Source organism: Sander vitreus, chromosome 23, assembly GCF_031162955.1.
Source record: "Sander vitreus isolate 19-12246 chromosome 23, sanVit1, whole genome shotgun sequence".
NCBI lineage: Eukaryota > Metazoa > Chordata > Actinopteri > Perciformes > Percidae > Sander > Sander vitreus.
Genome location: NC_135877.1, coordinates 23,264,664 through 23,277,163, shown reverse-complemented (window position 1 = coordinate 23,277,163; position 12,500 = coordinate 23,264,664). Strand labels below are relative to the sequence as shown.

At 46.9% G+C, this 12,500-nt stretch overlaps 1 protein-coding gene across 4 annotated transcripts in view; it reads right to left on the bottom strand.

Annotated features, from left to right (window-relative positions):
• Positions 1 to 1,767: 1,767 nt before the first annotated feature.
• Positions 1,768 to 12,500, bottom strand: part of cul9 (cullin 9) — a 70,881-nt gene continuing 60,148 nt past the window's right edge. For all 4 annotated transcript variants that reach the window (XM_078242854.1, XM_078242855.1, XM_078242856.1 and 1 more), the window contains 7 exons: positions 12,089 to 12,182; positions 11,903 to 11,977; positions 9,860 to 9,970; positions 8,676 to 8,793; positions 7,660 to 7,793; positions 6,735 to 6,826; positions 1,768 to 5,437 (listed from right to left, as the gene is read on the bottom strand). In XM_078242854.1, coding sequence (XP_078098980.1) covers positions 5,215 to 5,437; positions 6,735 to 6,826; positions 7,660 to 7,793; positions 8,676 to 8,793; positions 9,860 to 9,970; positions 11,903 to 11,977; positions 12,089 to 12,182 — 847 coding nt within the window. In that variant the 3' untranslated portion in view covers positions 1,768 to 5,214. The remainder of the gene's footprint in view (positions 5,438 to 6,734; positions 6,827 to 7,659; positions 7,794 to 8,675; positions 8,794 to 9,859; positions 9,971 to 11,902; positions 11,978 to 12,088; positions 12,183 to 12,500) is intronic.

Below are 12,500 nucleotides of genomic sequence, written 5' to 3'. Positions count from 1 at the left end.
GTGTGTGTGTGTGTGTGTGTGTGTGTCTGTGTGTGTGTGTGTGTGTGTGTGTGTGTGTGTGTGTCTGTGTGTGTGTGTGTGTGTGTGTCTCTGTGTGTGTGTGTGTGTGTGTGTGTGTGTGTGTGTGTGTGTGTGTGTCTGTGTGTGTGTGTGTGTGTGTGTCTCTGTGTGTGTCTGTGTGTGTGTGTCTGTGTGTGTGTCTGTGTGTGTGTGTGTGTGTGTGTCTGTGTGTGTGTCTGTGTGTGTGTGTGTGTCTGTGTGTGTGTGTGTGTGTGTGTCTGTGTGTGTGTGTGTGTCTGTGTGTGTCTGTGTGTGTGTGTGTGTCTGTGTGTGTGTGTGTGTGTGTGTGTGTCTGTGTGTGTGTCTGTGTGTGTGTGTGTGTGTCTGTGTGTGTGTGTGTGTGTCTGTGTGTGTGTGTGTGTGTGTCTGTGTGTGTGTCTGTGTGTGTGTGTGTCTGTGTGTGTGTCTGTGTGTGTGTGTGTGTGTGTGTGTGTGTGTGTGTCTGTGTGTGTGTGTGTGTGTCTGTGTGTGTGTGTCTGTGTGTGTGTGTGTGTGTGTGTGTGTGTCTGTGTGTGTCTCTGTGTGTGTGTATGTGTGTGTGTGTCTGTGTGTGTGTCTGTGTGTGTGTGTGTGTCTGTGTGTGTGTGTGTCTGTGTGTGTGTGTGTGTGTGTGTGTGTGTGTGTGTGTGTGTGTGTCTGTGTGTGTGTGTCTGTGTGTGTGTCTGTGTGTGTGTGTGTGTGTCTGTGTGTGTGTGTGTGTGTGTCTGTGTGTGTGTGTGTGTGTGTGTGTGTGTGTGTGTGTGTGTCTGTGTGTGTGTGTGTGTGTGTGTGTGTCTGTGTGTGTGTGTGTCTGTGTGTGTGTGTGTGTCTGTGTGTGTGTGTGTGTGTGTGTGTCTGTGTGTGTGTCTGTATGTGTGTGTGTGTCTGTGTGTGTGTCTGTGTGTGTGTGTGTGTGTGTGTGTGTCTGTGTGTGTGTCTGTGTGTGTGTCTGTGTGTGTGTGTGTCTGTGTGTGTGTCTGTGTGTGTGTGTGTCTGTGTGTGTGTCTGTGTGTGTGTGTGTGTGTCTGTGTGTGTCTGTATTTGTGTGTGTCTGTGTCTCTCTGTGTGTCTGTATTTGTGTGTGTCTGTGTGTCTCTGTATTTGTGTGTGTCTTTGTGTGTGTCTGTGTGTCTCTGTGTGTGTCTGTATTTGTGTGTGTCTGTGTGTCTCTGTATTTGTGTGTGTCTGTGTGTGTGTGTGTGTCTGTGTGTGTGTCTGTATTTGTTTGTGTATCTCTGTGTGTCTGTATTTGTGTCTCTGTGTGTCTGTATTTGTGTGTGTGTCTTTGTGTGTCTCTGTGTGTGTCTGTATTTGTGTGTGTGTCTCTGTGTGTGTCTGTATTTGTGTGTGTGTCTTTGTGTGTCTCTGTGTGTGTCTGTATTTGTGTGTGTCTGTGTGTCTCTGTGTGTGTCTGTATTTGTGTGTGTGTGTTTGTGTGTCTGTGTGTGTGTCTGTCTCTGTATTTGTGTGTGTGTCTTTGTGTGTCTTTGTGTGTCTCTGTATTTGTGTATGTGTCTTTGTGTGTCTCTGTGTGTGTCTGTATTTGTGTGTGTCTGTGTGTGTCTCTGTGTGTCTGTATTTGTGTGTGTGTCTGTATTTGTCTCTGTATTTGTGTGTGTGTCTCTGTGTGTACCTCAACATCTGTACAGAAGTACAGGAGTAAATGTAGTTACATCCAGCTCTGAATGTAACCATGACTCAGCGTTACAGAAATGACGAGTCGTCCTGCAGCGTAGCAGAAAAAGCTTTTTATTTAGTTTGCTGGCTGAAGTCGCGCGACTCCAACAGAAAGAACATCAACAATATGAATATAGGATCTCTCAAAATTACAGGAACATCATTCATCTCCTGCAGAACAAAACCCAAAAATCTCACCCTAACGTCCTTTTTTATTTCAGACGGAAAACAGAGTCGAGTAAGCGTAATAATTGGTGGATCGATGTGTTATTGCAGCGATGCTTCAGACTTGAACCCTCAGAATCAGTTTCTTCTGATGCACGGAGACAAAGATCCCCGTCTACAACGATGTAAAAAACAACTCAGAGAGGCATTTCTTAATAGTTTCTACAAGTGAAGGCGACCTCCATCGTGTAAATGTAAATGAATCAAAGGCAGAAGGTGTGATGGAAAATAGGGGTGTGCAAAAAAAATAATAATACATCGCTTCACATTCATATCGCGATTCAAGCTCTAGGGATTGAAAATCCATTCATATTTTTTAATAACAAAAAATATTTTTTTTTATTGTATGCCTATTGCAATCACATAGGAAAAGTAACTACATTTACATACTGTGAATTGATATTGAATCAGATCTTGAGCCTAAAAAATATCGATGATGGTGATATTTTCTGAATGGTGCACCCATACAACAAAGATTATATCTTTAAGGACTAACGCAGTACAACAGGTACAAAAACATGGACCACGTGGACTAAAAAAAGTCTCTGATGAATTATCCCTTCAACCCTGTTTATGTTTATGCAATCAAGCAGGAAACAAACAAACAAACAGACTTATGAAAACACAGGAGGAGAGAAACGGTTCTGGCTCGAAGGGGTACAGCTACGGCCGGAAGTTACGCACAATCTCACCAAGTCTCGGCTAACATAACATCATTTAAACACGTCAACACCCAGGAAACACGTTGTCACTGCCCGATGTGAGTTGCGCGTGCGTCACTTTGCGACAAGTAGCCTCCAAGATGCTAACGAGAGCCTTCTGTAATGTCTGAAGTAGCAACAAGATGCTAACGAGAGCCTTCTGTAATGTCTGAAGTAGCAACAAGATGCTAACGAGAGCCTTCTGTAATGTCTTTAGTAGCAACAAGATGCTAACGAGAGCCTTCTGTAATGTCTTTAGTAGCTACAAGATGCTAACGAGAGCCTTCTGTAATGTCTGAAGTAGCAACAAGATGCTAACGAGAGCCTTCTGTAATGTCTGAAGTAGCAACAAGATGCTAACGAGAGCCTTCTGTAATGTCTGAAGTAGCAACAAGATGCTAACGAGAGCCTTCTGTAATGTCTGAAGTAGCAACAAGATGCTAACGAGAGCCTTCTGTAATGTCTGAAGTAGCTACAAGATGCTAACGAGAGCCTTCTGTAATGTCTGAAGTAGCTACAAGATGCTAACGAGAGCCTTCTGTAATGTCTTTAGTAGCTACAAGATGCTAACGAGAGACTTCTGTAATGTCTGAAGTAGCTACAAGATGCTAACGAGAGCCTTCTGTAATGTCTTTAGTAGCTACAAGATGCTAACGAGAGCCTTCTGTAATGTCTTTAGTAGCTACAAGATGCTAACGAGAGCCTTCTGTAATGTCTTTAGTAGCTACAAGATGCTAACAAGAGCCTTCTGTAATGTCTTTAGTAGCTACAAGATGCTAACAAGAGCCTTCCGTAATGTCTGAAGTAGCTACAAAATGCTAACGAGAGACTTCTGTAATGTCTTTAGTAGCTACAAGATGCTAACAACAGACTTCTGTAATGTCTGAAGTAGCTACAAGATGCTAACGAGAGCCTTCTGTAATGTCTGAAGTAGCTACAAGATGCTAACGAGAGCCTTCTGTAATGTCTTTAGTAGCTACAAGATGCTAACGAGAGCCTTCTGTAATGTCTTTAGTAGCTACAAGATGCTAACGAGAGACTTCTGTAATGTCTGAAGTAGCTACAAGATGCTAACGAGAGCCTTCTGTAATGTCTGAAGTAGCTACAAAATGCTAACGAGAGCCTTCTGTAATGTCTGAAGTAGCTACAAGATGCTAATGAGAGCCTTCTGTAATGTCTGAAGTAGAAATGAACCTACATAACGAAGTTGGTTCACTGCTGGCTACAAGTTAGCAATCAAACACAACAAAGGCTGTCATTGGAACGGAGTTTTGAGCTAACGTTAGCAATTAGACAATCATAGATAGCTACAACATTTTGGAAATTATTTCCATCTTCTGTTATTGTTTGTAAAGAGAAAAGTTCATTTTATGGATTTCACAAATATCAGTATGACACGTTACGCCGTAAACCATTTAAATCTGAGCATGCACGACTCCCATCTGCCATGACTCCCATCTGCTCTGACTCCCATCTGCTATGACTCCCATCTGCCCTGACTCCCATCTGCCCTGACTCCCATCTGCCCTGACTCCCATCTGCCCTGACTCCCATCTGCCATGACTCCCATCTGCCATGACTCCCATCTGCCCTGCCCCCCATCTGCCATGACTCCCATCTGCCCTGCCCCCCATCTGCCCTGCCCCCCATCTGCCCTGACTCCCATCTGCCCTGACTCCCATCTGCCCTGACTCCCATCTGACTCCCATCTGCCCTGACTCCCATCTGCCCTGACTCCCATCTGCTCTGACTCCCATCTGCCATGACTCCCATCTGCCATGACTCCCATCTGCCATGACTCCCATCTGCTATGACTCCCATCTGCTCTGACTCCCATCTGCCCTGACTCCCATCTGCCCTGACTCCCATCTGCCCTGACTCACATCTGCTATGACTCCCATCTGCTATGACTCCCATCTGCCATGACTCCCATCTGCTCTGACTCCCATCTGCCATGACTCCCATCTGCCATGACTCCCATCTGCCCTGACTCCCATCTGCCATGACTCCCATCTGCCCTGACTCCCATCTGCCATGACTCCCATCTGCCCTGACTCCCATCTGCTATGACTCTCATCTGCTCTGACTCCCATCTGCTATGACTCCCATCTGCCCTGACTCCCATCAGGCAGTGACAACGTGTGCATTCCTCGGGGGTGTTGTAACCCAACCACCATCTTTTTCAGAAACGTACCGAGTAGTTTTGGTGTCTAAACGTTAACAGTTGTTTTGTACAGAAACCGAACATGCTTCTTGTTTAGCTTCAGTTTTTTAGGATAACCATCCCATCTCTCTTTCTTCCATGTTGTTTCCTTCTCATTAAACAGTTCCTTTCTTCTGTCCCCTTTTTCATAGACTTTATAGACAGACTTTATATTTTCTAAAACATAACTGTTGTTTCGGTGTCTAACGTTAACGGTCGTTGCCGTAGCTGTATCCCTTCGAGCCTTAACCGTGACATACAGGAAGTGTGAAAGCGAATACAGCTGTGTTTGGGATGGGGGGGGTCTCTGGTCCGTCCTAATGTTCTCGGCGAGGGGGGGTGAGGGGGCGGGGCCTCTGCTGCGTGCGTTCAGTCGAAGGGGCTGAAGTCTCTCTCCAGGTTCTCTGACTCGTCGTCGTCGGAGAAGAAGTCGTCCTCGTCGATGTCGTCTTCGTCGTAGTCTTCGTGCCACTCGGGGACGTACTCTTCGTCGTACTCATCATCCTCGTCCTCCGCCTCCTCGCCGCCCTCCTCGCCAGCGTAGTTGTTGTTGTCCGAGTCGCCGGACTCCGACGCACGCTCAGCCTTCGCCCTGACAACGGAGAAGACATACAGTACATATCGTTTATATATATGTGTGTGTCTTTGTGCATCTGTGTGTGTGTTTGTGTGTGTGTGTGTCTTTGTGTACGTTTGTGTATCTGTGTGTATGTGTATCTGTGTGTGTGTGTGTGTTTGTGTATCTGTGTGTCTGTATCTGTGTGTGTGTGTGTGTGTGTATCAGTGTGTGTGTGTGTGTATCAGTGTGTGTGTGTGTGTGTGTATCAGTGTGTGTGTGTGTGTGTGTGTGTATCAGAGTGTGTGTGTGTGTGTGTGTGTGTGTGTGTGTGTGTGTGTGTGTGTGTGTATCTGTGTGTGTGTGTGTGTGTGTCTGTGTGTGTGTCTGTGTATCTGTGTGTATCTGTGTGTGTGTGCATCTTTGTGTGTGTTTGTGTGTGTGTATCTATGTGTGTGTTTGTGTGAGTGTGTTTGTGTGTGTGTGCATCTGTGTGTGTGTGCATCTGTGTGTGTGTGTGTGTGTGTGTGTGTGTGTGTGTGTGTGTGTGTGTGTGTGTGTGTGTGTGTGTGTGTGTGTATGTGTGTGTGTGTATCTGTGTGTGTGTGTGTGTGTGTGTATCTGTGTGTGTGTGTGTGTATCTGTGTGTGTCTTTGTGCATCTGTGTGTGTGTTTGTGTGTGTGTGCATCTGTGTGTATCTGTGTGTGTGTGCATCTTTGTGTGTGTTTGTGTGTGTGTATCTATGTGTGTGCATCTGTGTGTGTGTGTGTGTATCTGTGTGTGTGTGTGTGTATCTGTGTGTGTGTGTATCTGTGTGTGTGTGTATCAGTGTGTGTGTGTGTGTGTGTGTGTATCTGTGTGTGTGTGTATCTGTGTGTGTGTGTGTGTCTGTGTGTGTGTGTGTGTATCTGTGTGTATCTGTGTGTGTATGTGTGTGTGTGTGTGTATCTGTGTGTATCTGTGTGTGTGTGTGTGTATCTGTGTGTATCTGTGTGTGTGTGTGTGTATGTGTGTATCTGTGTGTGTGTGTGTGTGTGTGTGTGTGTGTGTATCTGTGTGTGTGTCTGTGTGTGTGTGTGTGTGTGTGTATCTGTATGTGTGTGTATCTGTGTGTGTGTGTGTGTGTGTGTGTGTGTGTGTGTGTGTGTATGTGTGTGTGTATCTGTGTGTGTGTGTGTGTGTATGTGTGTGTGTGTGTGTGTGTGTGTGTGTGTGTGTGTGTGTGTGTAATGCTGAATATATTCCCCCCCGCATGGATGTTCCTCACAAACTTACAAAAGGGGTTCTCCATCTTTTGGACGTAAACTGATTTCATTTAGAAATGGTACTCACACTTTGTTGGTGTCGGTGTTGTTGGACAGGTTGCAGGCCTGAGTGGATTCTGGATCCTGGCCGCTCTTAGACTGATAGCCCACCCTGAAGTCCTGGATCACACACACACACACACACACACACACACACACACACACACACACACACACACAGTTAACATTGTAACTGGTATGACTGCATGATACTGGGAGTAATGGGAGGAAACAGTCATGTCTCCTACACGATTTGTCCTCTTTTTGAAGTCTTTTTGTCGCATTTTTCTCACATTTCTAACGCTGGGACTGTCTCCAAATACAAATACAGGTTCCCTACAGGTCTCCTACAGGTCCCCTACATGTCCCCTACAGGTCTCCTACAGGTCCCCTACATGTCCCCTACATGTCCCCTACAGGTCAAATACAGGTCTCCTACAGGTCCCCTACAGGTCCCCTACAGGTCTCCTACATGTCCCCTACAGGTCTCCTACATGTCCCCTACAGGTCAAATACAGGTCAAATACAGGTCCCCTACAGGTCCAATACAGGTCTCCTACAGGTCTCCTACATGTCCCCTACAGGTCTCCTACAGGTCAAATACAGGTCCCCTACATGTCCCCTACAGGTCCCCTACAGGTATACTATATGTCCCCTACAGGTATACTACATGTCCCCTACAGGTCCCCTACATGTCCCCTACAGGTCTCCTACATGTCAAATACAGGTCCCCTACATGTCCCCTACAGATCTCCTACAGGTCCCCTACAGGTCCCCTACAGGTCCCCTACAGGTCCCCTACAGGTCCCCTACAGATCAAATACAGGTCCCCTACAGGTCTCCTACAGGTCAAATACAGGTCCCCTACAGGTCTCCTACAGGTCCCCTACAGGTCTCCTACATGTCCCCTACAGGTCTCCTACAGGTCCCCTACAGGTCTGGGTTTTGGGTACCTGGGTGGAGTGCTGCAGGATGGCCAGCAGGCGTTCCTGGATGCGTCGGATCAGTTCCAGTCCGGTGTTGAGGTGTTCAGGTTTCAGCAGACGGACACACGACGCCAGGTCCGTGCACTGCAGCAGCGTCTCCTCTGGGGACGCAGAACAGCAAAATGTAACTAAGTACATGTACTCCAGTACTGTACTTCAGTACCACATGTTGAGGTACTTGTACTTTACTTGAGTCTTTTCTTTTCATGCTACTTTCTACTTCTACTCCACTACATTAATCTGTTCCAGCTTTAGTTACTAGTTACTTTAGTTACTCCACTACATTCATCTGTTACAGCTTTAGTTACTAGTTACTTTAGTTACTAGTTACTTTAGTTACTCCACTACAGCTCTGTTACTAGTTACTTTAGTTACTAGTTACTTTAGTTACTCCACTACATTCATCTGTTACAGCTTTAGTTAGTAGTTACTTTAGTTACTCCACTACATTCATCTGTTCCAGCTTTAGTTACTAGTTACTTTAGTTACTAGTTACTTTAGTTACTCCACTACATTCATCTGTTACAGCTTTAGTTACTAGTTACTTTAGTTACTAGTTACTTTAGTTACTCCACTACATTCATCTGTTACAGCTTTAGTTACTAGTTACTTTAGTTACTAGTTACTTTAGTTACTCCGCTACATTCATCTGTTTCAGCTTTAGTTACTAGTTACTTTAGTTACTAGTTACTTTAGTTACATGTAGTTTATAACATCTGATGTTTTATTCTAAAGTAAACTAGCCAACAATATAACGACTACAAGTCAGCTGAGAGGATCAGACCATTAAACACACACACACACACACACACACACACACACACACACACACACACACACACACACACACACACACACACACACACGCACGCACACACACACACGCACACACACTACAATGTTTTAATACTTTAACTGAGTATGTTAACAGTGTGGTATTACTACTTTTACTGCAGTAATCTGGATACTTTAGGGAGTCTCACCCAGCAGGATCTGCAGAGCGTTGGTGTGCAGGTCCAGAGCCTCCGTCTGCTGCTCCATCACGTCCATCTTCTCCGTCTCCTGGTTGTAGTAGCTGTAGACGCACGAGTAGGCCAGCACCTGCAGACACAGAAAACACATTTACACCTGCAGACACAGAGCAGGGCACAGAAAACACAATTACACCTGCAGACACAGAGCAGGGCAGAGAAACACATTTACACCTGCAGACACAGAGCAGGGAACAGAAACCCATATACACCTGCAGACACAGAGCAGGGCACAGAAACCCATTTACACCTGCAGACACAGAGCAGGGCAGAGAAACACATTTATACCTGCAGACACAGAGCAGGGCTGAGAAACCCATTTATACCTGCAGACACAGAGCAGGGCTGAAAAAACACATTTACACCTGCAGACACAGAGCAGGGCTGAGAAACCCATTTATACCTGCAGACACAAAGCAGGGCAGAGAAAACACATTTACACCTGCAGACACAGAGCAGGGCAGAGAAAACACATTTAGACCTGCAGACACAGAGCAGGGCAGAGAAAACACATTTAGACCTGCAGACACAGAGCAGGGCAGAGAAACCCATATACACCTGCAGACAGCAGAGATGTGTCATCACGTTAATATGGAACCCACTGCAGTTCTAGGTAAGACCCGCCTTTCAATAGCATTCACGCGCTACGATTGGTCAGGTGTCCATGCTCGCGCGAGGTAACGTAACCTGATTTGTTCAGGTTCTAATCACCGACCAATCAGCTATCCTAATCTTAGTCTCTTCTAGTCAGAGCCTCCTCCACAGCTCTGTGGAGGAGGCTCTGACTAGTCCACACAGCATTCCTGGTTTATTGGCATTTCTTTAAACCAATCACAATCATCGTGGGCGGGGCTAAGCTCCGGACAGAGCCACGGTGCCTCTGCTAAATAGTCTCAGGAAGGAGCTTGTTTTGGTGGAACATGTGGACGTTAAGAAGTAGTTTTAGTCAGAGGGACAGATAGTCTAGCTAGCTGTCTGGATTTACCCTGAGACACACACACACACAGAGACACACACACACACACACACACACACAGAGACACACACACACACACACACACACAGAGAGAGACACACACACACAGACACGCATGCGCGCACACACACACAGGCGATGACGATGGCGGTGGCGTTACCTTGCGCCCCTGAGCGAGGACTTTACAGGCGTCGATGACGAAGGTCAGAGACTTCATCTGCAGAGCTTCGTTGATGGACGCCACTTTGTTCTCCAGGTTGATGGCGAAGTCCTGCAACAGAAACAGACTCGCTGAGACGCAAGAAACAGACTCGCCAGAAACAGACTCACTGAGACGCCAGAAACAGACTCACTGAGACTCACTGAGACGCCAGAAACAGACTCACTGAGACGCCAGAAACAGACTCGCCAGAAACAGACTCACTGAGACGCCAGAAACAGACTCACTGAGACGCCAGAAACAGACTCGCCAGAAACAGACTCACTGAGACGCCAGAAACAGACTCACTGAGACGCCAGAAACAGACTCGCTGAGACGCCAGAAACAGACTCGCTGAGACGCCAGAAACAGACTCACTGAGACTCGCTGAGACGCCAGAAACAGACTCACTGAGACGCCAGAAACAGACTCGCTGAGACGCCAGAAACAGACTCGCCAGAAACAGACTCACTGAGACGCCAGAAACAGACTCACTGAGACGCCAGAAACAGACTCGCCAGAAACAGACTCGCTGAGACGCACAGACTCGCCAGAAACAGACTCGCTGAGACGCCAGAAACAGACTCACTGAGACTCGCTGAGACGCCAGAAACAGACTCGCTGAGACGCCAGAAACAGACTCACTGAGACTCGCTGAGACGCCAGAAACAGACTCACTGAGACACCAGAAACAGACTCGCTGAGACGCCGGAAACAAACTCGCTGAGACTCACTGAGACGCCTGAAACAGACTCACTGAGACGCCAGAAACAGACTCGCTGAGACGCCAGAAAACAGACTCGCTGAGACGCCAGAAACAGACTCACTGAGACGCCAGAAACAGACTCACTGAGACTCGCTGAGACGCCTGAAACAGACTCGCTGAGACTCGCTGAGACGCCAGAAACAGACTCGCTGAGACTCGCTGAGACGCCAGAAACAGACTCGCTGAGACGCCAGAAACAGACTCGCTGAGACGCCAGAAACAGACTCACTGAGACTCACTGAGACGCCAGAAACAGACTCACTGAGACGCCAGAAACAGACTCACTGAGACTCGCTGAGACGCCTGAAACAGACTCGCTGAGACGCCAGAAACAGACTCGCTGAGACGCCTGAAACAGACTCGCTGAGACGCCTGAAACAGACTCGCTGAGACGCCTGAAACAGACTCGCTGAGACTCGCTGAGACGCCTGAAACAGACTCGCTGAGACGCCTGAAACAGACTCGCTGAGACGCCTGAAACAGACTCGCTGAGACTCGCTGAGACGCCTGAAACAGACTCATTGAGACTCGCTGAGACGCCAGAAACAGACTCACTGAGACTCGCTGAGACGCCAGAAAACAGACTCACTGAGACGCCAGAAACAGACTCGCTGAGACGCCAGAAACAGACTCGCTGAGATGCCTGAAACAGACTCACTGAGACGCCAGAAACAGACTCGCTGAGACTCGCTGAGACGCCAGAAACAGACTCGCTGAGACTCACTGAGACGCCAGAAACAGACTCGCTGAGACGCCGGAAACAGACTCGCTGAGTCACATGATGTACGTGTCCAGTTAAATACACTTCCTGTTTAGATCTGCTGACTATAAAGAGCTAACCGCCGGTCTAGCGGCTTCAAAATAAAAGTCCTCCAGAAAATGTATAGTTAAAGTCCTCCAACATACGAGTTAGAGTTGTTCAGCAGCTTCACAATAAAAGCCTCTGTCTGTTGCACAATAAAAGCCTCTGTCTCTTTCCCAATAAAAGTCTCTGTCTGTTTCACAATAAAAGCCTCTGTCTCTTTCACAATAAAAGCCTCTGTCTGTCTCTTTCACAATAAAAGCCTCTGTCTCTTTCACAATAAAAGCTTCTGTCTCTTTCACAATAAAAGCTTCTGTCTCTTTCACAATAAAAGCTTCTGTCTCTTTCACAATAAAAGCTTCTGTCTCTTTCACAATAAAAGCTTCTGTCTCTTTCACAATAAAAGCCTGTGGTCTGCGGAGGACAGAAGTCGTACCTTGGCCTGGTGGTGGAAGGTGCATCGCTCGTTATAATCCTGGAACTTCTTTTCCTGCCGCGCTGCTTTGCTCACCTGCAGAAACAACAGGACACATTTAAAAACACAGGCACACACACACACACACACACACACACACACACACACACACACACACACAGATCGTGTAGCAGCGTGTGAACCAACCATGGCGGAGCAGTTGTAGTAATCTTTGTGTGTTGGTTTCCATGGTTTCAGACAGCGCCAGCAGAAGCCGTGGTTACACTTGGCACAGGTCATACTGAGGACAGAGAGAAAAACTCATCATCATCATCTTCCTCTTCCTCTGTTACAGGTGTTTTATTTTAAACAACATACCAAAAGCGTGTGTGTGTGTGTCTGTGTCTCTGTGTTAGTGTGTGTGTCTCTGTGTGTGTGTGTGTGTGTGTGTGTGTGTCTCTGTGTGTGTGTGTGTGTGTCTCTGTGTGTGTGTCTGTGTCTCTCTGTGTGTGTGTGTGTGTGTGTGTGTGTGTGTGTGTGTGTGTGTCTGTGTGTGTGTGTGTGTGTGTTTGTGTCTCTGTGTGTGTGTGTGTCTCTCTGTGTGTGTGTCTGTGTGTGT